Genomic DNA, 27,886 nt, shown 5'->3' with positions numbered 1-27,886 from the left:
GGGTTAAGAAGAACCAAAAGATTTAAGATAAAGCTAACAAAACCAGAATAATGGGGTACAAAGCTCAATCAACAGCTGTGTGTTTAAGTACTATGTTAAATAAACTGGGCGGGGGAACTAAGCAAGAAATGATAAAATTCCAAAACCCAGACACTAGTTTTTTCTCCAAACTTTGGTCAAAAGAGTAGCACATCAGTAGAAACACACAATACTTGGGAGATGCAGCATCAAACATGCAGTGACATAAAGTAAACAACCTATAGCTTAGTTTATTTGCATTGATTCTGAATGGTACTTCTCTAACTCGGCATCAAGATCTTCAGCGGATACCTGTTCACCACGACCTCCTCTGCCCCGTCCACGGCCACCCCTCCCAAAACCACGGCCGCCACCACCACCACCACCTCTAGGACGTGTCATAGCTCCACCCCTTCCCGGTCCACTGTTCATTATCACATCAAATATATTATAATCATACCTAGCAAAAAAAGTAAGCATGACAACTATAAGATTGTGATATAACATGCAAGCCCTAACTGCTCTTTTTAGTAAGTATAACATATGCCAAGTACAAGAAGAAAACAATTCCAGATCTATTGTTATTGGATGCTTAAAAAATAGATTAAATAAATGAATGATGACAACGTGAGATAGGTGTACAAAAGGAATACATATATTGGTAGGGGTGTCAATGGATAGCCGAAATCTGAATTCGAAAAATAGGATATTATCCGAAAATTTCAAATATCGGATTCGGATTCAGATGTCAGTTTTATATTCGAATGAGTTTCGGATAAGAATTCGGATATCGCGATATCCGATTCGATAATATCCGCTTCGATAATAATATATATATTATGTATTTATGTTTTACAACAAAACTTTTTTTATATGTATATATCGTGTTATGTATTCATGTCATATAACAAAATTTTATTTTTTAACCTTTATCTTCTCTCCCAACCATCTTCAAACGTGAAGAACTAGAACCCAGACGACGTAACAGGCACATGGTTTCGATCGAACTCCGTAACCAGTAACCACCGTTGTCTTCTCCGGTCGGCGACCATTAGGTACTCTCTCTCTCTCCTCTCTCTCTCTCTCTCTCTCTCTCTCTCTCTCTCTCTTTCCGATCTGAACAAGTCGGAGTGATTTTTCGAAGAAAATATGTGGGTTTCGACTGTGTGAACTCCGACACGTCTTCTCCGGCCGACGAGCATCCAGGTATATTCTCTCTCTCTCTCTCTCGGATCTGAACCAGTCGGTACATTCTCTCTCTCTCTCTCTCCGATCTGAACGGAGTGATTTTTCGGATGAAATTTGTGGGTTCGACCGTGCGAACTCCGACAGATTGAGGATGACGGTATTTCGTAGGATATTTTATCGGATCGAATATTATCGGATATCCGATATATTTTTCGGATTCGAATTCGAATGTTTATTAGGGATATCCGATCAGATTCGAATTCGAATTTGGATAGTAGTATTTTTTTCGGATTCGAATTCGGATATAGCACTATCCGATCGGATAGGTATCCGTTGACAGCCCTATATATTGGTTGGGATCAGGAGACAACCCCCTTGACAAATTTTTTTTTGTTTTTGATAAATATAAATTATATTAATGAAGAAAGCGAGAAGAGGAGGCTGAGATAGCCCCCAAATACAAGACAAAAAAAAATGACAAGAAGAAAAACTAAGAAAGGAAAACCCGTCCACTGAGGGATGGAACTAAACACAAATAGCTTCCCAATTAAAAACAAAATCTTGGAAGCACACTCCCTCAAAATCTCTACTCAACTTTGACCAAAGAAAAAGAAACCCCATAATCTCTAAAATCACTGTGTAAGTCGAATTCTCCTTGTTATGGAATACCCTGTTGTTGCGCTCTCTCCAAAGACCCCAAGCAATGGCTGAAGGAATGATAGCCCAGAGATGCCTCTTTTTCAAAGAGAAGATATTGAAACTCCAACCCTCTAAAAGTTTCAGAATGGGGCCCATGATCTCTATGATGTGGAGAATGGAGATCATCCTCACAAAAAATAAGCCCATTTTGAAACTTCTAAACCCTTAACACACACACACACACACACACACTTTCTTTTTCACATTCTAAAATCAAGCAATGGATGATCAAACAATTTAGGAGAACACTAGCATTTAAGTGTGAAATAAAATGTCTTAAGAACCCTGGAAGGGGAACAATTCTCCCCATTGTTAGTATAGAATTTTCAACAGCAAATGAAATTGCCTCAAGGACTAGAAGCAGTTTATTTGCCTTGATGGACAAGGAAACACCATAAATCAAACATTTTCGTAACGTTGGTACCATAATACATAAAAATAGATAGATTGAGGATGTTGCTCATGGAATTAGAGTTGGATGATTAAAATGGAGGTGAGTTTCTGAAGTCGGTAAAAGACACAACCCAATCGAATAAAAAAATAATAATAATAAAACAGATATCAGAAAGACCAGCTATACATTATGAAGTTCAATGTCTGGCGATTAATAGATTGTGTAGCAACGATGTGAATAATGAGTAAAAAGACCAAAATATAAAATTAGAAATGCATGCATTTGTGAAAATGTACTCGAGTCCCAATAGGCAATCAACTAAAAGAAAATCGATAAAAATAGCTCGCTCACAGCCCAAGTAGAAGGGATGTACAAATTGAAGGTTCTAAATGAGCGAGGAAGTCCCAAATGAATGTCAATTGCAGTAGTGAGAGGGGAAATGGACATGCTGCCATAAAAAGGGGGGAAAATATATTGCTTTAGACAGAATTGAATGAAGGAACAAGATTCTTCAGCCAACCCCAAACTTTTGGGATAAGACTTCAGTGATGATATTTGCATTTGAATACTTTAAATAGATCTTTGAGTTCCACAATGAAACATCACCGAAAACCCCTATAATGATACTCTCATATAATTGGACAGACAAATGTAACAAATATGCATTAGTTACTCTACTCCATTGTTGCCAGAAAGAAAACCCACATTGGAGATTGGAAAAAAAACAACAAAAAAGGTTGGAAAACTCAGGATCGTGTCCTATGCATCATCTACTAATCGTGGAATGCGTCAATAAGTTATAACCCATTTTCTAGCTGTATACAAAGGAAGTGGAGCTTCATCTGTGAATGCATGGAGAGGTATCTAGAATTATCTTAAAGCTAAAGCATACCATCTAGATAGTGAAGGAAAAAAATGACATTTCACAAAATTGAAATTTAAAGGTTGAAGGACTATTGCATTTCCATATTCGGAAGGTCAAGATGTAATATTCAAAAACAAGAAAAGTTCCATAATCCTCTTGGTCTTTCATTTTGGGAAATTTCTGGCATAGGTGGAACACAGGAACACAGACAAATTGTCATGGCCTAAAGAGGGATGGTGGAAATTAAAAAACATAAAATGAAACCCCTTCAAAAGTTGGCGCAAGAAAAACAATATAAATATGCAAGAAAAGGTAATCACACTTCAAAAGTAATGTAACAAATTGGGGTTTTATTACATCAGAGTAAGAAAAAAAGTGAGGGACGGATGCATGCAACAATATGGTATGCGAGAAAACCTAGGTATGTTCGATTTTAGGGCTGTTATACTTTAGGAAGGGTGGTGGAAAGGCCAATTAAGTGGCAATGAAGAAAAAAAATATTATTGAAAAGTTTTTTTCTCCTGAGAAAGAAAGGGTTTCCAAAATCCCAGTTGGCTATTGAGATGTAAAACACAAAGTTTTGCAAATTACGATATTTTCAATAGGATAAAGGAAATTGTTAAAGTTACGGTTTGTAAGGTTATGCTTAAAGAATATGGGAAGGGGTTCAAGATTCAAGAATTTAAGATTTCAAGAAAATAAAAAATAAAAATGGAAAAGATGAGAAGAACGTAGAAAAATAAAAAAAGATAATACCTTGGAATCACACCAAAGGTTTCTTGGAATCACACAAAGATGGATGATCTCCAATCACTGGAAGAGCTATAAAATTTCTTTTTATTCCATAAACTAATTAAAATAATTACAATAGTCATATATATATATATATAGGCTAGACTCAAAACCCTAATCTTAAAATTACAATAACCCTATATATAGGCTAGATTCAAAATCTTAATCCTAAAATTACATAAAAATGGATTCTTTTGACCTTGAAAAAAGTCAATCTTGTGTAAGATTGACATTCCATCGGTATTTTGGCCATAACTTTCTCAAAATTCATCGGAATTGTGAAATCTTAGGTCCATTGGATAGGTAATTAAATAATCTATCAAATGACACAAAATCGACCCAATACAAATTTTGACTTCTCAAAATAAGGCCTAAAGAAAAATGACATGAATAGTACATAAACTCTTATAGGATTTCTAAAATAATTAAGACAAAAAAAAAAATCAAATAATATAATTTAAAACTAATCCCAATAAAATAAAATAAAATAACTCTAGACTCAAACAAGTTGTAATATAAATAATTCCAAAATTTCCATTCAAACCCGTGACTAAAGGCTTGATTTGTGTCCCGCATCATATGGCCTCTCCCTTATATTTCCCAAAACAGTACTTTTACCAAAATGCCACTAATGAGTGAATAAAACAGAAATATATATGCTACCCCCTGAACTAGTTACCGAATGGAAAAAAAAACAATGTTAAGTGCACTATATTATGATCGCATTAACATCCCCGTCATGATAGAGCATACATATAATTAATGCCCAACTTGGAAACTGGAATAAGCCTAATCTAATTGACTAGGTACAAGTGCCTTGGTGAACATATGACAATTTGATTCAATGACTTTCCATGTGGAGTGGAAATCTCAATGTTGGCAACCTCATCTCAAATAACATTACAATCTACTCTCTTTTTTATAGGTAATTGGGGTTTAGGCAGATCCCCAACAAGAAGAAAAACAACTACAACCTTACACAGGGATGCCCATCAGCATCCTCCCTTACAATGTCAATAATCTCACTAGGAAGAGTGGAAGGAGAAAAATACACATTTTGGAGACTCAGGAGCCACCTAGCTAGCCTATCAGCTGATCTATTGGTTTCTCTAAATATGACAAGAAAGGCAACATTGTCAAAGAACTGCAATCTGATTAACCATGGATTTCTCCTTCCAAGGACTCCATCTGATGAGATAGAATTTTCACCGATGTTAAGGAATCCGAGCCAACTGTAATCCTTCGACCACCAAGGGTGAGGGCTAACTGAATACCTCCAAGGATGGCTCTAAGTTCATGCCATAAAACAGTCTTGCCTTGAGAACATTCTGCCCAGGCTGCAATGACCTCTCCTTCATCTTTGATGATAGCCCCTGCCTCACCCCCCCCCCCCCCCCCCACCCCCCCAAGACCGCCGCCAGAACTCTTTAAGGGAACCATCAGAATTAATCATCCAACACCAAGGTCAGGAGGCTTCCATCTACACTTGAGACTTGAAAGGCATTGAGCTTTTGAAGGAGACCGCAATGTTCCCAAGATCAGCAATTGCTCTACTAGAAGGTTCATCCACAACCAATTGATCATTCACAGAGAACCTCTCCCTGATTTCAAAAGTTATAGCCTCATAAACTCTCAAGAGGGTCTTGGATTTGTTCCTGAATTTTCTGGTGCACCGTTCCCTCCATACACAATAGATGAAGGCACAAAAACACACTTTTCTTAAGTTGGCAGCAAAGGAGTTGCTCCTTGAGGTTACCCATAACCACTGGATTTCTCTCGGCCAATCCATCACAGCTCTTCTAATGCCACACTTGCCAATCAGCCTGTCCCAAATCTACTTCATTACGCTTAGTTCTACTAAAAAAATCCAAATTTTTTGGTGATATGGGAAATGGATTAATTGTCACAATATAGCCTCACAGACTCATCTCTACCTTCAATCACAGGACCATAGAGAGTTTTCAACCAAATGAGCTCAAATAAAGTGTAAACCGTAACTATGTATTATGCTCCTGCCCTAGATATGGCCTAGTCATTGCCTCTTGCCTTTCCATGTGGCAAGGTCACCTCCTACAAATGAACAGTAATCCATAGAAAACCTAACAGAAGGAGATCCAGCCTAGTCAGCATTAGAATAATCTTCCACCATTTGATGGCCATTTGACTTGTACATGAGTTTATAGCTATCAACATCTTTTAAATATCTCGAAGTGTTCTAAGTAATGACCACCTTGAACATTTTTTACCCACAAGTCTGTGATGCAGATGCCTAGAGGAATCCTCAATCAACTCTCCTTGGTCTACGACCAATTTGTAGTTGAGATCCATCGGAATATCAATTGGATCAGTCCCTAATAGTCCGGTCTCATCCAAAAAAATCAGGTAAATACTTCCCCTGAGATAGATTAATTCTTATCCTGGGTCTTGCCAATTCGACCTCTATAAAGTACCTAAGCTCTCCAAGGTCTTAGGTATGGAAGTAGTCCTTCAGATGCTTCTTCAAGTTATCTACCCATTTATTGTCGCTACCAGTTATGATATCATCACCAAATACCACCAATATAATGTGATGAGTCATTGTAACGAATGAAGATTGAAAGATCCGCTGACTTCGATGAAGCGCATATGATACAACTACCCTGGTGAACTTATCAAACCATACAACTACCAGAATACATGCCGATAAACAAGAAATTAAGTTCGTTTTATGTTTATACAAGGAAATGAACATGGTGAATATAAAATTATAATTTGCAGATACTGATTTTGGATCTAATTTTTTTTGTTAAGTATTTGAGATCAAATTTTCACATACTGGTTTTGGAATAATAAATAAAATGTGATATTTTTCTTACATTCAAACACTTTTAGGACTTTGCATTATTTGATGGATAATTAATAAACATCAAATAATGTTTGATGTAAAAGGAGGCAACCTATCCCAAGTATTGCAGAAAGAAAAATGTATTCAAACGTAATCCATTTTTTTTCCATTGAGATTCATTTGAGCTCCAAGGTTTCACCATAGAATGAGTAGAAATGAGTACCTTCTTGGGAAACCATTTGGATTTCCAAGAATGCCATTAGTAGCAGGAGGCATAGCAGCGGGAGTTACAATATTTGTCCCTATAATCTCTATTTTCATTGGCTTCCCATCAAGCTGAACATTGTTGTATCTCTTGAAAGCTGCTGCAGCATCGGACCGCCGTGAAAAGACCACCTCTGCTGTTCCCTAAGAGAAGGAATCATTCTTAAATACAGCAGACACAGAAACCTCAGAAGGAAAAGATAAGACCAAACTTGATGGGAAGATACCTTTGATCTTCCGCTCCTATCATAATGTATTGAATATCGTTTCAGATCACCGACCTCCGAAAAAAGTTCCTGCGCAGAGATAAGTTAGATTTTTAAAAACAAGAAGATGGGTTCAATTAAAGAAAAGGAATGACGTGAGGAAGCCAATATAAAGTTATAGAAATCAGTAGTCAATATAATTTAACGAAACCACATTATTTGCACAGCGAGCCTTTATAAAGTTCCATACATACGATCAAGTCTCAACAAGGTTCTAATTTTTATTAGCACAGCATGTCTTAATAAGGTTCTTTTTTTTTATTTTTGATAGATAAACAAGGTGCTAATTTTCCATTTTGTTGTCAGCCGCAAGAGAAGAATCAGAATTAATTTCTAAAGGTATGGAAGTCTAAAAGACTATTGTAAAAAACATTAACCATTGGAGAAGTTTACAGGACTGGATTATTGCAAAAGTGCTAGAAACACACATTGATATACTCTACCATCTAAAAAGAAAATTGATAAGTTTGTTTTTGTCTGCCATATTTTCTTCTTGCAGCCTTTAATAATAGGGGGGAAAGAGTATTATTATTAATTATTCAATCATATTCATAATCTTTTTGTCGTCCTTAATGATAATAAAAAATGTATTTTATTAGTTTAACATTCCCAAAGAAAACCCTGCTTCTTCAATTAGTAAATTGAATTTAGTTTTGATCATTTTAAATTTTAGTTCAATTAACTAAAGTTAATATCCGTCATTTGTAAGAATACAATAAAGGTATTTTAGTTATTGCCTATACATCATCAAATCATCAAGATGTCATTTTTATTATTTTAACAAAAGCCTGCTTCTTTAATTAGTAAATTGAACTTAATTTATTAATTTAGAATTGTAATTAAATTTAACTTCAATTAGTAATTCTAGACCTATATATGTATTGTACTCCCTCTCTCCCTCCCTTTAAAGCAATTATAATTCTTAAATATTGTGTCCATTTTTGCTGTTGCACCTTGTAACAATTAATCCAACATTTCAAAAAAACTGGTGATCCATTACTAATCAATCCAGATTACTCATATGAAACCCAACATGCTACTAGAGACTAAAACAAGAAAGAATAAACAATTATATTATACCAAACCGATCATAACCAGAAAAAAGGGTAACAAAATTTCCACTAATGAACTCGGGCGGGCTAGGTGGAGCACCAAGCCTGAGCCCAACTCTTGTGTTAAAAACACTTAACCCAAGCCCAACCCAACCAGAGATAAGGCCTGACAAACTCAACCCATGCCCAAATTAAAATACTCAATACTCATTCCAATCACAACTGGACCGTATTGGATTAGTTAGGAGTAATTGGATCAGCTAGATTGCAGTTTAATTAAGAACGTGTCACCTCACATTAATATTCTTAATAGAACTTTAATTATTACTCTTGATAATCATCTATCAAACTATTTTGCAAAATCTTCAACCTTTATTGCTAGAATGGTAATTGTGGAATTTCGACATTAGAAAACTCAAGAAAGACACAATTCACATGAAGCACGGAAGAAATTGTAAAAGAAACTAAGAAAATCAAAAACTTAATATGTATTATATACACTAATGGACTCAAGTTCGCCAAGGCCACAGCTCATACCAAACCCAATTTTCGCTCAGGTCCAAAAAACTCAACCGAAGACTATGGCTACCACTCCTTATCAAATCAAAACAGATAGATGATTCCAACAAGTCGGTGAATAATCCACTACAATATCTTAAATCCTCTTCTAAGAATCAGCTACTATCCCAACTAAAATCATGTTCGGACAAGAGAAAATACATTAGAATTTTTATAAGATTTGACCAAATTGGTTGAACTCTATAAAATTCCGGAAACTGAAAATAACTCCCAAAATTTAAACATTGACATGTTAAAACATTTCCAGTAAGAAACTATGCATATTCGTAATGACCTGAAATCCCATTTTCTCTCCACAGATGCATAAGGCTAACCTCAATTTGGCACATTCCAAAAAGAAAGACACTTTCCTTACTAACTTAGTAAGATTTTAACTCTTACTAAGGGTACTTGAGCTCAAATGGATTTTGAGCTTGATCAAAGGTTTTAAAAATGGACAGCTACTGAACTTCCACAGAACTCTCAAATTTAAAATTAAAAGTCAACAGTAAAAAATAACATTTTTTCGGAAAAAAAAAAATCGAAGTTTATAGAATTTTGTCCTCTACAACCATGTGGCATAGGATCATGTTTTTTGGACGCCACGAGTTGAGCCCAAAGACCCTTAGTAAGAGTTGAAATCTTAATAAGTTAGTAAGGCTAGTTGGACTCCTCCAAAAATACATCATCCACATTTAATAAATCTATCAAAAGTGAACCGTAACCCAACAAAGAACAATCAAAAGTTTCCTTTAACAACCCAAAGTGGATCAGCAAGTAAAACTGCTAGTTTTTACACCTAGAGATACTAATAAGCACGATTGAAACCTCAATATAAAACTCCGGAGCGAAAAAAAATCTTACCTTGATGTCCTCGTTGGAAACGCCATACTCTAAGTTGGAAATGTAGAGCTTTGTGCCCGTCTCGATAGCGGATGCACGCCCTCCCTGTGTCGTATAAGCTGCCACCTGATCTGTGAACAAATCATGCTTCCAAGTTGAATCTGGCGCTTGTACCTGCTGTTAACGTAATCGATCAACCCAACAACAAAAATTTAATAAAATCAGAAATTCAAACAAAATTGAAAAGTTATGGATACCAAACGAAATTGAACACATAGATATCGAGGATCAGATATTCAAGATCAGACCTTTCCCAACGAATAAGGCGTGGTTCGATTCGCGCCGCGATTCGTAAATCGACGAGCCGGACCAGGACCAGTACCTGCACCTGCACCTCGGCCTCTACCTCTTCCACCTACTCCTCCTCCAGATTTCTTGTTGTTTTTTATCAGATCGTCGAGAGACATGTCCAAAGCACTCGACATTTTCGAGAATCCCCAAGTAGAAACTACGGTTTGAGGGATTTGAAGGTAGAGAGATCAAAAAAGGGGAAAGCTAGGGTTTTAAGAGAAGAGAAGAGATGAGGAATAGTGGGAACGCGAGATTTAGGGTTTTGCAGAAAGGGTGAACCTTACAAACGAAAGCAAAGGTTGGGGGAAGAAACCCCAGAGAGAGAAAGAGCCAATAGAATACGCGTGCGAGGGTTATAATGATGTCCTTCTGCGTTATTATTGTTTGTTGAAGGGTGATTTAGAGATTTACACATACCCCTCCAAGTTTTGGTGAATATTTGAGATACCCCTATATTTCATGATATGTCCTTGACCTAGGTCTTCTCCAATTGGTTTAGGAAAAATGACCAAAATGTTCTCGACAAATAAATAAAAACCCTTTATTGATTTTCTGACGCCCCCTATGACATATGCCCCGGACGTAACCACAGGTTTTTCTTCGGGATACACAACTGTACATATATATGAGAGATGCACAATTGTGTATCTCAAGGAAAAAGATCTATTATTCTAACCTACAAGGAGGGTAATAGGGGCTTATGTCAGAGGTATCAGAAAATCACGAACTCTTTCGAAGGGTCAACTATTTAGTATTTATATTCACCATTTGTGCTCCCTGCACCCCCACTTAAAACATATTTTAGGTGGGATGTATGAATCTCAGTGGGTGCAAATAGAACGACACTTTCCAAAATCAATCATCTTCAATTAGTGTCCTCGTATTTATAAAATGGACGATATCTATACATTGTAACAAATCAAAACCATGGCTATTAGGATTGTTAATTGTCTAGACTCTCGACTGCTATACCAATGGGATTTTTTAGGGTCAAATTCATTAAAATTACTAATAAACAAGGATCCGTCCAAAAAAAAAAAATTGGACCTGTAATTCGGGTTGTCAATGGATCGGGTTAGGACCGGGCTTTAAATGGGTCATGCTTTTAAGGCTAAAAAACTTGGCCCAAATCTTACCCATGTAAATATTTGGCTGGACTTAAGTAATAAAACTTTAGTCCAAGTTCAGTCCAGCCCATCCACCTATATTCGGGCCATTTACAGGCCGGGCCACCAAATAACAACAAATTAATCAAAATAATATTTTATTATCATATTTGATCAAATTAATTGCATTTTATACAATAATATTTTATAGGCACCACTATTAATTTATAATATATATATTTATAAATAATTACAACATATTATAAAATAACAAATTTATCTTTACATCTAACCAATTTTTCCAAGAGATTGAACCCTTATTTGGATGAAAAGCAAAATCAAACAATTTGGAAATGTGCATGAGTTTCTTTTTATTATAAAAACTTAAAAATCAACCCAAGCTTGATCCGAACTGGTTAGGAATGCAATCCCATACCTCTTTTGGAAAAGAATTCGTCCATTGAAAGCTCAAATCTCATTTGGGTGTCTTACAAGTCTTACTCTGGAAGAACATTTTAAATGTGAGGTTTATCTGTTTTGGGAGTTCGGGATTGAGACTAGCTCTTTGCATCAAATAGTCAACTTGATTGGTGACTTCTAATAGTTATTCTTCATAAATTTTTGTGATTGATTCTTAACCATTGTATTTGTGGATGTTATTTTTTGTAGAACACCAAGAATTGACACGTGGAACTTAGGGATCCACACAAATCCATGTAATTGAGGCAGCCTACGAGAGTCCGAGCAACTAGTTAGCTCAGTTAACTCAATGAGATAATGGCTATGGGTATATATATATACCTTGGAGGTTCGAGAAGGTATGCTTTTATGCACCCATCGCGCTATCACTTTACTGTTATTTATTCTTGTCTGAGTTCGACGTAGGAGAAGTTGTGTTGCAAGCACACCTAGAAGTTCAAGGCAGGAAGATTTCAAGCATCATCATTGATCTCAAGGTAGTGCAAATTTTTGCATTTACAGTATTTTTAATCTCTCTATGTCATTTATTAGGTCCGGTTTGATTTTCAGATTTTTTTTGTAAAGGAAAAAAAATTATACACTACTTGCTAGATGCCTAGATCTACGAGCCAAATAACAAATAAGGTGACGAAAGCCTACTTTTAGTATCACTTCCAGTAGTACATTCTCAAAATTTCTATGGTTCCACTACATCACTAAGAGTGATCGTGAGAAATAGCCATTCTAGAACAATCATTTGGTTTGGTTCATTCTTTGACTGCTCTGTGGGGCGGGCAACATCAAGATCCAATTCTTTGAAGGAATAATGATTCCCGCCTCTCCATCATATGATATGGTTCCCAAATTGTTCAAAATACCTTATTATAATCGATAAAGTATACATGTTAGAAGAAAAATGATCAAATAATGGATAATATTGAATTAGGAAAAATATAAAATGTAATAATTATAATTCACCAAACAAGGTCAATGGAGGCTTCAAACTCTTTGTTTTATTATAATCAAATATCCCTGTAGACAACAGATAAAGCCCGTATCTAAGCTTTTGCCCAATCCATAGACCAGTCTTGTCCAAGTACTTCTCCCGGGTGCCGGCATATCACAGACACCGGGTAAGTGAGGGTACGCTCTCACAAGTCGCCTTGAGGAATTATTACTCATACTGGGTATCGAACTCACAACCTATGGACTGGGCAAACTCTTTCTACAAACAAAACAGCAAATTAATAACTTTGATTACATATCGATCTCCCAATGCTTTCATAAGACTGTGCTCGCATCAAAACTAGAATCTAGTGTCGTAAGGGAATGCACAAAGAGCAATTAATTTCCATCATTGACGAGTCCTTCAAAATTTCGAAGCAACCCTCTTCGCAACTTGACACAAGACCGTTCATATTTATTTCAAACCCTTACTTTTTCAATTATATTTGAGATACCTCCTTAGGTACTCGACGTGTAATCAAAAGAAGAGGGTTCCTGCAAAATTTTGAAGCGGGCTGGCAGCTTCAAAGTTTTTTCCATCCTTGATTGACCATCGCATTCGGTCCCGCCGCTCTAATGAGCTCTTGATTCTAAGGATAATATTTCGATCAATCTCTATCATGGATGGCTTTTGATGACATTCACTAATAACCAACCTCATAAATGGGTGTTAAATGGAGATAATGGTTTGGTTCAAATAAAGTGATCCAACGTCATGACTTAAGAGCGACTGAATGTATCGATGCAACGACTCACCTTATTCGTGAAATTTTATTTAATATACATACCTAACATATTTCTTAATATGAGGGATGGGAGTGACAGTTTTGTTTGTGACCAAAAACTCATTTATTCCCATACCACTAATGCACCTCATGTTGGGTAACGTTTGATGAATTGTAAACGATGAGTAATGCTTTTTTGTTTTTGTTTTCTTTCCCCTATATATCTTGTCATTTTCTTTTGTGGTAGATGTTCTTTTTATTGATATTTGGGGCTAACTATTAGGGTATTAGATGTACTGTATCATTAAACAGTCAACCAAGTATCATAATATACCTTATATGTATATATATATATACTGTCAGGCCGTCGACATGCTTGTTTCCTATCAAAATAGTTTAGGTTGTACTGAATTAGATTGTGAGTTGCTCTCTAGCAACTTTGTCTTTGTTATTTATCAGGATGTCTATGGTGTCCCAATTCTTCGGTTGTAGCTAGTCTAGGTTTACCTTAACGCTATTGACCTTTCAAAAAAAAAAAAAAAATTAATTATATGTATGTGATAACAAAAAGTTTCCTTTCCACAATTAGAAAATATTATGTACCCTTGCATAGTAAAAGTAGGAGAAGGGCACAAGCAATGCATGTGAGGCCCTTATCAGATTTATCATTTAGAAAAATTATTAAAAGAGGATTAAATATTTTAATATTTATATAAAAAAATTATTTAAAAAAATTATCAAAAATGAATTAAGTCATTGGACACTACAATCCAGCATTTTAGTACGTAACTCGTTGGACTATCCAGAGTTTTAATGTGTTAAAATACATTGATTTATCAAAAATGCCCCCTCCCCCCTCCAAATGATTAAAATGTTGGATTGTCCATTGTTTTAATAACTTGTTTTAACACTCCAGTACTTTAGCCTCCATTTAAAATGTTGGGCTATCTAGCGACTTAATTTGTTTTTGATAATTTAATAAATAAATAGATTTTTTTTTTGTAAATATTAAATATTTAACCACCTTTTAGTAATTTACCCTATTATTTAACTTGCTTTAGATTATCAATCGTTAAATTGATATTCTTGAATTGCCAAGTGTTGCTCTCAATGGTGAGAATTTTTTTGCTCTCCACTGCATCATGAAACGTGCAACCTAACAAGGGTAATTTTGTAAATTTGGGGATGCCCTCAATGCACAGGGACTAATGTGATCGGTCTATAGTGTGAGTGCTGTGATGAAAAAGCTGCGAGCAAAAAAAATTCCTTAGTGGTAGAATTGCTTAAGTTATTTTAAACTTTAGCAATTATATGTCATGGGGGATGCCGATAAAGTTTTAGAAGGATGTTAATAACCCTCAAAATCATGTATCAATATAAATACCCTTAAATGATTATCTTATTTTATCTTTCATTGTTATAAAGCAAGGATTTTATTGTTATTGTGCAATGTTGAAAAACTATATGACCTACCCAAGAGTGGAGCACTTGAGTGCTCAAGATATGCTTATTCCTTAAGAAAATCCCATAATTTTCTCATTATGCCCTTGCATTAGACTTCACATAATTCTATTACTCGGGCTTTCTAGTAATTTTCATATTCTTTCAATCTTGACCAATAATCTCATTTGGTCCTCACAAAGAGTCAATTCCCTTTTTACCTCAAATTTGTTAAGGTCTTATCTATATAGTTCTTTGCAAATTGATTAGAATCAAGGGATTTTTACCCTTTTGCTCAATCAATAGAATTCTCTAGATTCTTTAGACCTTTTACCCTTCTACCCTTAAGTTGTTAGAAACATACTTAGTGCAATTATCAATGTACATGTTTTAATCCGATCGTTGTATTATATTTGATTAATGATAAAATGATGCGTTGACACATACTCGTTCTATACATGGTTAACATGGCAAGGGCACAAAATCATAGATCTTTTTCCTTGTGTATCTCATAGAAAAAGATCTATTATTTTGTGCTTTTGTCACGTCAGCCACGTACAAATTACGTATGTTTCTCACAACTCATTCTTCTTCGTTTTTAACCATCGAGATTTCAACAATAAAAAATAATAAAAAATCATGAGTCACAAGCCGAGAATCCAATCCATAAATTCATGTTATTGAAAAAAAACTACTAAAATTTTTGATATAAACACCGAAAAAATAGTTGAGACATCCATGATCTATGTACCCAAAATAGTGTTTTATATACGAGAGACACTATCACCCATGGCCAATCCATAAATTCATGTTATTGAAAAAAAACTACTAAAATTTTTTATATAAACACCGAAAAAATAGTTGAGACATCCATGATCTATGTACCCAAAATAGTGTTTTATGTACGAGAGACACTATCACCCATGGCTAATGGAATGGTTCCGTGATGTGATATTGACATGATCAATGGGCCTCAAAGAGTGGCCCATACGTTGACATATCACCAAAATGAGTACCACCATTCCCTGTCTTACAACAACATTAAAGGCTTTAGGAAAATTGTGCGCCATAAAAATGCATTAGCTGAAAATGTGGAACGATTAATAATTTCATGATAATCAATAAAAATAATTATTTAATGAATAATTTAGGCATATTCCTTGACTGTGGTCATGTTTAACAGGCTTGTCATAAATTTATTACAAGAAAACTATTCATGTGTTGGACACAAATATCTATCATGTGTTGATCATGACAAATATTGCAAGTACCATATTTTTTTTTTAGGTCCACATGTTATTTTATGGATAAGTTTTAAACTACTAACAAGGGATGATATAAGGGCTATCTCACTGCTTAAAAAAGTATAATGCTTTGCAACTTGCAAGTGCTTCCAATTGTGTAATATAATCAAATTCTACCAATAAAAGGAAAAAAAAAATTAATTGGATAATTAATTTAGAGATACCCCTCCAAGTTTTGGTGAACATTAGTGAATAAAAAAATAAATCTTGGTTTTTTTTCCTCAAATGTCCATCTTCTTCAAACTTGAGTTTTGTGAAAAAATCGACATTTATTTTCTGTAAGATTCATTTAATTATTTGACTCTATCTATTGTTTCATCTTCTAAATCTATTAGAATTTGCCAGTATGCTTAGCTAGGGTATGGACATCCACTTTAATTTAAGGTTTAGATGGTGAAAGAAGAGCAATATAAATTTGGAAGGATATTATTGAAAAAAGGAAAAAAGAGGTAGAAGAGAAAAGATAATAAAATTAATAGTATTCTTCAAAGGGGAAGGAGAAAGAAGATAAAAAAGGAGGAACAATCATACTTGAGATACATTATTGTTGGGATATAAATCTTAAGCCGTTGTATTTTATTATATAGATAAAATTTGTTCCTAAGGCACATGTATCTTCTTTAGGATTGGGGGGGGGGGGGGGGTTAAAAGCAGAAAAAATAGAATTAAGAGATATTATGGGGGGGGGGGTTAAAAGCAGAAAAAATAGAATTAAGAGATATTATTTAAAAAAAAATAGGTTAAAGGGTAAAAAATGAAAAATAATAAAGTGGGTAAATCAAAGGTGGAAAGATGATAGGTATTTAGGATTAAAAAAATAATTTTAAGGGATACAAATGAATGATTGTCAAATAAATCAAAGCTTATATTCTAAGGATGGAGGCATTTCGGTTATTTCTTATTAATCTATCGATTGTATAACATCAATTTGGAAATGTAGATCGATATTTGAAATACGAGAAATGCCAAGGACTATGGCTATCTCCAACATGTTGACACCTTATGCTAAAATGTAGGATGTTGTCTAGACCCTAGCCTTTTTGGGAATATTAGAGATCCCACCTTCTCTTCTCAAGCTAGTGAAATGTTCTTTTGATCTCAGTTTTTTTTTATAAACTAATGAAAAGGACCTCAATCCTCTGGTTATCATTGTCGTCATCATCACCATTGCCATCAACATTATCATCATTACATTCAAGATATTTAAGGTTTTGAGAAGAAGAATTAAGGATTGTTTTAATCATTTTTCTTGGGGCATGTCATTAGTTTGGAAATATAAGAAAGCATTCCAAATATTTAAAAGAGAAAATTAATTACTTGAAGGACCTTGTCGGAGGGATTTTCCTAGTTAGTCCCTAAGTTTTAGGATATATCTTAATAGTCCATTTAGAAAAAAAAAATGTATTTCTAATCAATCCCTAAATCTCATTCCATACATCTCTTACGATTGAAATGTCAAAACTACCCTTACCATTCGAACTCACCATTTTCATCCAAAAAATTGGATTTTCGGTATCCTAATTGAGATTCAAAGACTCCATTCTAATGAAAGGGATTTAAAAAAGAAGAAGCCATTTTCAAGGATTGTTCAAGCATTGTGAAGATGTATGTAAAAAGTGAGAATTTTTTTCAATTTTTTTGCTTCGTTTTTTGATGAAAATCAATCGAGGATGATTCTTTGGTTTGAAAACATCTACATAAGTTGTTGTGTCAAGTTTTTAGTCAACCTGTCCATGTATTTTAATCGAAAAAATTCGAAAAAGAAAATGGGTGAGTTTTACTAGCGTCTAGTTCACCACTTTTTTTTGGGTTCAACATTTTTATTGTCGAGTTCGACATTTTTTAAAAAATTGTCAAACTCAACAATAAAAATTGGTAAACTCGACAATAAATAAAACTTGTTAGGTCGATAATAAATAAAAATTGGTGAGTTCAACAATAAATAAAAATTGTGAGTTTGACAACAAATAAAAAATAGTGTGCTCGACAATAAAAAGTAGTGAGCTCGACAATATATAAAAAAGTTTGAATCTCTGTTTCGTTCTTCATTTTTTATTATAAATTGTGAAAATAAATAAACAAAATACATTTAAATGTTCACAATTAGAGATATATCATTTCAATTCGTCATTCACGATAAAAAAATCACCAAAAACAATTGGAATCGCCGTTGGAAAACCTATGTGAAGAAGATGAAAAAAGGGGTAATTTGGATATTTCAAAAATATCCTAAGCTGAGGTGAGGTTGAGGCCATTAAGAAGAAAAAAAAAAGTTTACAAAATAGACTATCAAGCAACCACCCAAAACTCAGACTAATTAGAAGAAAAAAAATCCATTCACTATGGTCCTTTAAGTAATTTTTCTTATATTAAAAAAACAAAGCTCCGTGCACGTATTGGTACTTTTTTTCTCACAAATGTTGAATACCATGCCTATATTGGAGAGAGTTATAGCTACAACCTCGCCCCTTAAGAAGGATTGTGGGGCTAACTTGGAGGGGTAAATATTAAATCTAATCTAGTTTATATAATGATAATTATAAAAGCACCCCACAAATTAATAAGGGCAACCCACACCATAGCCGAATTGTTTTGTCTTATATACGTTAAAAGTTTTCGAATGAGCCCATTTTTTGTGAGGATGATCTTTATAATTTTTTATGAAGAGATCATCCTCACAAAAAATCAACCCATTTCAAAACTTCTAACCCAATCAAAACAAGTTCAAGAACTGTAAAAAGTTCTTTAATTTTGTTTTGTAAACTAATTTTGATGGGGTTAGAAAGTTTGGAATTGACTGATTTTTGTGTGAGAATGATCTCCTTATCATAGAGATCATCATCACCAAAAATCAGTTCATTCCAAAAGTTTTAAACTATGTAAGACAAAACAATTCGGTTGCACTTTATCAGAGAATAAGATGCATGAGATACACTGTATCACTGTTAATGTATCTCGTCACAAATAGAAGGTTGTGATGAAGGATATTCTAGAATATATATTGATATTTAAAATATATCAATTGGGATATTCTAGGATATTTAGTTTTCATATATCTTGGTTGATGTAATGTCTATAATATATGAAAACTACTTAATATAAATATTTTAAAATATCCAAATTGATATATCCTAAATATCAATATATATTTTAGAATATTCTTCATCACAACCTTCCATTGTAATGAGATATACTAACAATAATACAATGTATCTTATGCATCTTAATACAATGTATTTTATTCTCTAACACACTTAATAATTCATGAGGTGCTTTTATAATTAATTTTTATATAAATAAAGAAAAATGTTGAAATGACAAAAAATATTTACTGCAATTCTCACAAGTCTGACATGGGATGTGCACATAACCATAATCCTGTCACCCCAGTACGACTCATAAATAAAATTAGCAGATTCCCGTGCCGTAGTGTACTTATTCTTTACCCGTTGAATATTCCTTATTAGTTGAAAATTTAATTAAATCAGAAAAATAGCAAATCAAATAAATCAAACAATTGATTTATTTGACAAGTTGGGCTGAAGTGTTCAAATCATAACGGAATTATTACCCGTACAGTTGGAGGTCTAATTCATAGGTTGCGATTTCAGCCACTCACCGACTTGCATTTAATTCCTACTCTCTCTCCACATTTTCAACTATAAGTCTACTACCCTCCAACCATAAATTTCACACATTAATTTCCTGATTTTTTTTCTTTTTCTTTTTCAATCTTGTTGAAGTAAACAGATTTCTCAGTCTTGGTTTGTTTTTGAGTGATTTGGAGAGATGGGTATATTCTCAATGGTGACAGGGATTCCAGGCCCAAGTGGGTTTGGATCAGCCTCAACTGCTGAACAAGTTACAGATGGGATCGATGCAAGCAACCTTACTGTTATCATCACTGGTTTGTAATCTTTGTGTTCTTGATTCATTTCTGCAGACTAATATCTTTTTGTAATTTTCATGTTTAAGAATTTTTATTGTTGTTGCAATGTTATTTGATGTCAGCGTTTAATCTCTTAGTTCTTTCTTATTTGGTATTTCTGCTTATTCTTTTTTATGGTTTTTTATTGATACCATGTTGTTCTTGTCTGTATTTCTTCTATTTAATCTTTAATATTTTCTTCCTTGTTGGTTTAATGTTTTTGATCTCTCTTTGTTTCTTTTTTTCTTGGTTTAATTTCATTTACTTCTATTTCTTGTATTTTGTTGTCTTTCCTTCCCTTCAAGTCATGGGTTTTTACAGTTACTTTTAGTTATTTTGGATTTGGTGTTCCTAATTTTTCTTTGAAATTCATCTAGTCAAAGACAATTCTGTTCTAGGGGAAATCCCAATATGGCTGTTCTTGCTTTTACTTACAGAATATGAGATTTATTTATTTATTTTTAGTTTAAGTTTAGTTTTTAGTTAATTTTATTTTTGATACCTTGCAATTTCTTTTATTTTCTTGAATCTGTTGTAGCTAGCCTTCGATCACGAGTGTTCTTTCGATTTATTGCATAGTTGTAATTAGAGTTCTTGTTTAGAGGTTTTAATCATCAATTTTGTGGGCTTTTTTTATTAAAAAAAATCTCTATAACTCTTAAAATTTTATGTTTTTGGTTTATTTCCTTGATATTTACCTAGACACTTAAAAAATTTTGGATACCATACTAATCCTTGAAAACTTGTTTCAAGTCTATATCGGTGTTCTAGAAGTATATTTGTGTTTATTTTCTTGTCTTTGTTGATTTATGTTTATGATGCTTTTCTAAATAGAAAACATGATGTGATCATAGGAGGGGCAAGTGGTATTGGTTTGGAAACAGCGAGAGTCTTGGCACTTCGCGGGGCTCATGTTATCATCGCCGCAAGAAATTTGGAGGCCGCAAATGAAGCAAAACAGCTTATTTTGAAAGATAATGGATCTGCTAAAGTAGATCTTTTGAAGCTTGATCTTTGCTCAATTAAGTCCATCAAGACATTTGTGGATAACTTTAATGCTCTTGATCTTCCCCTTAACATCTTGATGTAATATCCCGTCTCCCTCGCTCTCTTCTTTCTTGTTTAAGAAAAAAAAATATTATTCATAAAATTCTAAAATTTGAGTGCCTCGATTACTTTTATATTAAATCAGAGGAACTCATTTACCTACCTTTTTTTTTCAGAAACAATGCTGGTGTAATGTTCTGCCCATACAACCTCTCGGAGGACGGAATAGAGATGCAATTTGCAACGAACCATCTTGGTAATATATAGTATTGTTCAATTTTAGATATTAATTTATATGGTTTTATGAATCCATCCAAAATTATAATTCAATCCTTCCGTTTGTCTTCATCTTCACTGGGGCCAACTTGGTTTGATACTCTTTTTATCAGGTCATTTCCACTTAACAAACCTTCTCCTCGACAAAATGAAGAACACAGCAAGAACTACTGGAACTGAGGGAAGGATTATAAATTTGTCATCAATTGCCCATCTTCACACTTATGAAGAAGGAATACGGTTTGATAACATCAACGACGAGAATGGGTCTGTCGAATTTAGAAGAAATTCCACATTTCTCGGTCATAACATCATTTTTCTTTTTCGTGTAAACTTTTGATTTTGATTTTTTCATTCTGTCCATTCTCGTAACACAGATACTCCGATAAAAGGGCATATGGGCAATCCAAATTATCCAACATATTACATGCGAATGAGCTCGCCCGCCGTTTGAAGGTATAACTACTTTTACTTCGTTTACTCGAATTATCATTTTAAATAATAGATGAAGAATTTTGGAATTTGGATTATCTTTGTGTATTTTGTATTATGGTTTTAAACCCACATTGATTCTCTGTATGAATATAATGTCATGAACTCAATACACCACTTGACTTGTATTATCGTATCTCATTTGTATAATCTGATTTATCGAACATATTTCCCTCATTGGCAATCAGGAAGAAGGCGCGAATATTACAGTGAACTCTGTCCACCCTGGGTTAATAATGACGAATTTGATGAGACATTCAGCAGTTTTGATGAGTATGCTCTCTTGTTTTAGAAAATGAATTTTATTACAAGTGTGGAAGCACAGTAATTTCTGATTTTTCTTCACCTTGCAGCGATTACGAAGGTATTCACAATTTTATTTTGGAAGAATGTACCTCAGGTAAGCGATGTTTCTTCTCAACCTCATCAAGAATTAGTCTTAATTATGTAGTGATGGTTCTTTTCACCTAATTGTTTTGATTTTTACCGATTTCAGAAATTTAGAGGAAAAAAAAATTGCTTTTTAAATTAATACATTTTCCGGAAAACTACATGTTGTGAATCAAACTGAGCTTAATCCGCAATTAGATGATATTTTGTAATGTCACACTTTGTTCTATTCATTGAAACCCGTTTCTAAACATCTTTTCTCTCAACGAAAACCAAGAGCTTCTTAAATGAAAAATGTTGCATCAATGTCTTGTACTCTGTTGGTGGTACACAGAATTGCGTGTGCAAGAGGCAGCACCCCAAAAAATTTTAGATAACAAAAAGGCAATTGTGTAATATGATTTTTTATTTTTAACAAGTCTCGATTTTATAAATAAAGATCTCTAGGACTGGAAAACTTAAGAGAAATAAGTGATTTGATCCGTGGACATAGGCACACTGCTGAACTACGTAAATCCTTGTGTTTTGTAAGATTTTGTCTTCTTTAATGTTTCTCATTTTTCATAAAAAACAAATATAGGAAAATGCTAAAGTGACAGTGTAGGACACTACGTTCGACACTTTCATGATGGGGAGGTGTGCATGAAACCAAAAATGCTTTTCCTCAAAATAAGAGTGAAAAGCATCAACAGTTATATGCACATCTCCATGTCAGCTCAGTGTCCCGCACAATCACTCTGACAGACTACATATATTGTGATATTAAATTTGAAAAAAAATAAATAAATAAAGAAAAGAAAGTACATACTATCTTCTATCAGAAAGGTGGCAAACCATTCTAAGTAAAAGGGAAATTCCTACTAGTGAATGTTCAAAGAAATTGTGTGCACTGGTTTGATTTTTTAGGGTGCAGCCACGACGTGCTACGTTGCACTTCACCTGAGTCTGAAGGGTGTAACAGGGAAGTACTTTATGGACTGCAATGAGATATTACCCAGCGAGTTTGCTAGAGACCAAGTGATGGGGAAGAAACTGTGGGATTTCAGCAACAAGTTGATCAACTCAATTCAGTCCCGTTGAATTAATTTCTTCGACCTATAATAGAGATGAAGATCCCTATATAGGATGACAGTAATAAATGAAAGGCAAAGTGTTACTAGTATAGAAGTGTGATTTCCAGTGTGATATGTTGATAGGTGGTTCTGAGTTTATACAAGGATACTGAATAGCCATGTTTACAAATTATCATATTTTTAGATCTTATTGATATTAAAGTTAAATAATTATACATCATCTAAGCCTTGTATAAAAAATAAAAATAAACACGGTTTCAACCAATCTGTTCCTTCATTTGATTCTGTTTAAAGCCACGTCTTCTGCTAATTCAAGTGTGCTCGCATTCACTCTAACTTCCTCAATTCACACCCTTTCTTTTAACTTTCATCGGGTGCTCTTCTAGACCACTCAAATCACTCCTTCCATTTAGGGATTGTTACCATTATTTGTTATTTCAAAATTTACTTGTTTTTTCAATAAACATGTCGTCATGCCATTGGTTCATCAGCTTAACAGAAAAATTTTGAAACAGCAAATCTCTGTTCCATTCGCCATATATGTCCAATGAACTTCTGCCTCCACTTAATATTGCAGTAACCACAGTTTCACAAAATCAAAGTCTTCCTCCCATAGATCCCAAATTTTAAAACAAAGAATCGCAACTACACAACTCATCATTTAAAAAAAAATGAGATTGATAATAAAAATGGTCAATTAAATACACATGCATGAGTACATATTGCCTATTCTAAGGTCATAGATTACATGAAACATTTTATTTGATAGTACAATTGAACTTAGCAAGTAGAGAGGACAATGTTTTTAAATAGCATATGCAACCATGCACGACCAACACATGCTGTTCACATATGCAATTTCACACATTGCATATACTGTGGCATATGCTGCAAGAAATTTTTTTTTTGAAAAAAGTATGTCATTGCATATTGGCAGATAGCATAATTTGGGATATGCAACTGTAGCATATGTGAATGCGCCACTGCATTTGACAACACCGAGAGAGAATACTCCTTCGATTTGCTTCATGGATCCACACAGAGGAAGTAATCAACAAATCACTCAATACAGGCACGGGTGTGCATGTATCACAGCATATCATAAGCATTTAAGAACTCATTCATTCAAGGACTTAATTTGTAGATAGATGGTTCAATTGCTAATCAATCAGCTCAAAGAAGCTCCACATATCGATAAATCCCTTTCATTACTAGTACCCAACAATATAGATCAGTTCAAGAGAGATTGATTCAATAGCCCAACCCAAATCCTACATTCTAACATCGGCCAATTCCAGGGACCCAGACTCTTCAGATATGCATTCAATCATATTGTATCAGACTTTCAGTTTTCTATAAGAAGAATTAATCAGCTCAAATCAAAGTTTGAACACAGTTCTTGAATTAATATCCTACAATGTCATAGTTACCCACTTCATTATTGGCAAGGTGAGTCTAAATTTTAAAAATAAAGCCCTTAGATCATTCTAAAGAATCTAAATTTAGATAATTAACCCTAACAAAATCCTTTGTGAGACTAAAGACAGTCTTCACCTCTTGAACAGATCAAATGAAATTTGTGTTCTTCCATGACAAGATTCAATTTGTTTACTTTGGTCAAATTCTAATTCATAGAACAAAGATCAAACCCAATCCTTTGAATGAAGAACACAACACAGCAATCAATTATTAAATTTACCCGAAATTTAAATCATAAAAGAAACTAAACTTTCCATAATCGAAACACCAGTATATTACATCACGAAACCATTTTTAAAAAAAAACAAGAAGAAAGAAACAAAAATCAAAGAAAACCATAATTTTTCCGAGATCCCAAACCCAATCCCAATTACCCATCAAATCCCCATCTTTCAAGAACTAGTAAACTTGGTGACAGCCTTGGTACCTTCAGAGACAGCATGCTTCGCCAATTCACCAGGAAGAACAAGACGAACAGCGGTCTGGATCTCACGAGAGGTGATGGTGGGTTTCTTATTATAGCGAGCGAGCTTCGAAGCCTCTTGAGCGAGTTTCTCGAAGATATCATTGATGAAGCTGTTCATGATCCCCATAGCTTTGCTGGAAATCCCAATATCAGGATGAACCTGTTTCAACACCTTGAAGATGTAAATCTTGTAGGTTTCGATTCCTTTCTTCGTTCTCTTCTTCTTCTTGTCTGCAGATGCGCCGCCACCCTCTTTGGGTAATTTCTTCCCAGCTTTTGGCTTCTTCTCTGCTGGAGCTTTCTCTGCTACTGGTTTCTTCTCTGCGGGTTTCTTCTCAGCTTTTGGTGCCATTGAAGACGAAATCGAAGATCTCTGTAAAAGATTTTGAGATAAATCGGGAGATCTGGAGAATGGAGATTGGGGTTTCTGTTGAAGACGAGTGAGGAGAATTGTACAACTTCGGTTTCGTATTTATCGAAAAAGGGTATGTATTTTAATTGGATCATAGAGTTTCACGCGGATTGATGACGTGGAAGTCAATCGGATGGTCTATTATAACTTGTTCAACTGTTGGATCAACGGTTTGAAGAGGATCAGGAAGAAGATTTATGGAAAGTCTTCGTAGAGGATCGAGGGACTTCAGGTTCAATTTCGGACTTGTTTAAAGTTGGAAATTACTTGAATGCCATTGAATTCATTAATACGCTTGGTGGCCAATCCTTTCGGAATGAAGAAACTCTCTCGCATAGAAAATCTCATTTCATATAACATGTTAAAAGTATTTTTATTTTTAAATATCTATTAGTCATGTGAGTCCTCAAAAATAAATTATTGTTAAGTATTACAATTATAGACAATAATATATTATAATAATTATAAAAATTAAAATAATATTATAATTAGAGGTTTAATTTGAATCCTTTAAAATAAAAGAAGTTTCCTTCATTAAAACATATTAGAAATTGGCATGTGCAAATGCAAATGTATTTAAAGGGGTTAGAAAATTACTAAAAAATAGTTAAATATTTTAATATTTATAAAAAATTATCTTTTTCTTTTTAAATTATCAAAAATGAATTAGTAACTCATTAGACTGTCCAGAGTTTTAATGTATTGAAATACATTGCTTTACCAAAAATGCCCTTTGAATGCTTTAAAGGTTAGGTAGTCCAACATTATTTTTATAGCTTGTTTTAATACCCCAACAATTAATTATGATTTCAAAAATAACATTTGTAAAACAAAGTTGGTATTTTTGTAATTTTGAAAACTAACAAACATGGTTTTAGGGATGTGAGATTGTGGTATTCTTTATTTTTGACTAAAATGATTCTTATTATATTAAATTTAAATACAAAAGCAAGAGTATTTTTGGAATCTAAATTTTGGTGTTGAACCACTTCTACTATGCCTTCTCTAATTATGATAAAGATATTGATTATTTAATTTCTAATAATTATATTGATCAAGAATTATTTTGTCTTTAACTAATTGGAGGTGATGAGTGGCATAGTGAAAACGATGATATAGTCAAGCTATGTTAATATTACCAACAAAAAAAAAATGCAACAAAGCAATGGATGTTGTGCGAGTGAAAATATAACAACTATGAACCTTGTGGAGTCATCTATAAATTTATTAGTAAAATGTGTTTATTATATTAAAACTTATTTATTCTAAGCTGTAAAAGAAGTGTTTTTTGCAAAAGAAAGTATGTTGTGATGGATTAATCAAAGCAAATGAAACATATAATAGTAAAATTGATATTTGAATGTACTATATGTAACTCAATAAATAATGTTTTGGAGGCACTCTCCACTTTTAGATATATTTGAATTTTGGGCTTTTGTGTTCCCCGCTCCCGCTCTCGTACTTGCACCCACTTTGCGCTTTGGTCGATAGTATTAAATTGCTTTGTGGGGTAATTCCTAAAATGATTATCTATTAGGCCAAAATTACTAGTCCAATGAACTTCTTAAAATATTTATCAAAATTGGTATATATCCATTTTGATATCAAATTATTTTAACCAAAACAGGTATGGATATTTGGATTTCCAAAAAAGAAAGAGAAGGTTAAAGACAATTAAATAATATAAAAAATTCCTCGAGATTTGTATAAGACCAAAGCTCAATCTCTCTTTATACAAGAGATAAAGGAATGAGGTCCACAGTTGTATTTTATTGCATAGACTAGAGTGTTCGTATTGTATCCCCTTTTAGGGTTAAAAGGGTGAAAGAGGAAGATAGTAAAGTTAGAGAGGCATTATTAAAAATGGGTAAAAAAAATGATAGTAAAACTAGAAGGATATTATTAAAAGGGACGGGGGTGAAAGGAAATTATAGTTAAATGGAATGTTTATACTCGCACAAAATTATAGTAGAGTGGGACTCATTATTGTGTTTTATTATATATATAAAGAAAAATTCCCAAAAAAACTAAAAGAAATTGTGAATTTTCCATTTCAACTAATCATTCATATTAATTCTGAAATGGTAAAGTACCTTACCATTTCATAATTAAAATATGTTAGTTAAAATAGAAAAGATATTTCCTACTTTATAAAACAATATATATTTTT

The 27,886-nt window shown here is 33.7% G+C and overlaps 3 protein-coding genes across 6 annotated transcripts; 1 reads left to right on the top strand and 2 right to left on the bottom strand.

The window, feature by feature from the left end:
- Positions 1–129: 129 nt before the first annotated feature.
- LOC147399948 (THO complex subunit 4B-like) lies at positions 130–10,457 on the bottom strand. 4 transcript variants are annotated; one of them, XM_086445525.1, is made up of 5 exons: positions 10,072–10,457; positions 9,785–9,937; positions 7,272–7,340; positions 7,004–7,188; positions 130–478 (listed from the first exon to the last, which is right to left on the bottom strand). In XM_086445525.1, the coding sequence occupies exons 1-5, from the start codon at positions 10,246–10,248 to the stop codon at positions 265–267; spliced, it is 798 nt and encodes a 265-aa protein (XP_086301651.1). In that variant the 5' UTR covers positions 10,249–10,457; the 3' UTR covers positions 130–264. The 4 variants fall into 4 exon arrangements, with proteins under 4 accessions (XP_086301651.1, XP_086301653.1, XP_086301650.1 ...); XM_086445527.1 differs by having other exon boundaries at positions 130–442; positions 10,072–10,456; XM_086445524.1 differs by having other exon boundaries at positions 9,785–9,940; positions 10,072–10,455.
- A 9,299-nt stretch (positions 10,458–19,756) lies between these two features.
- LOC147399947 (NAD(P)-binding Rossmann-fold superfamily protein) lies at positions 19,757–23,579 on the top strand. The gene is made up of 8 exons (XM_086445521.1): positions 19,757–20,060; positions 20,936–21,167; positions 21,305–21,384; positions 21,518–21,671; positions 21,782–21,860; positions 22,085–22,169; positions 22,250–22,296; positions 23,193–23,579. Exons 1-8 carry the CDS (start codon positions 19,943–19,945, stop codon positions 23,364–23,366), a joined length of 969 nt encoding a protein of 322 aa, XP_086301647.1. The 5' UTR covers positions 19,757–19,942; the 3' UTR covers positions 23,367–23,579.
- A 1,485-nt stretch (positions 23,580–25,064) lies between these two features.
- Positions 25,065–25,763, bottom strand: LOC147399946 (histone H2B). Its single transcript, XM_086445522.1, has one exon. It carries the CDS (start codon positions 25,654–25,656, stop codon positions 25,231–25,233), a length of 426 nt encoding a protein of 141 aa, XP_086301648.1. The 5' UTR covers positions 25,657–25,763; the 3' UTR covers positions 25,065–25,230.
- Positions 25,764–27,886: the final 2,123 nt, after the last annotated feature.

The sequence above is a fragment of the Akebia trifoliata genome, chromosome 6, assembly GCF_017979445.1.
Source record: "Akebia trifoliata isolate Shusen 1 chromosome 6, ASM1797944v1, whole genome shotgun sequence".
Taxonomy (NCBI): Eukaryota; Viridiplantae; Streptophyta; class Magnoliopsida; order Ranunculales; family Lardizabalaceae; genus Akebia; species Akebia trifoliata.
The sequence above is the reverse complement of the archived record's forward strand: the minus strand, read 5'-3'. Positions and strand labels throughout refer to the sequence as shown.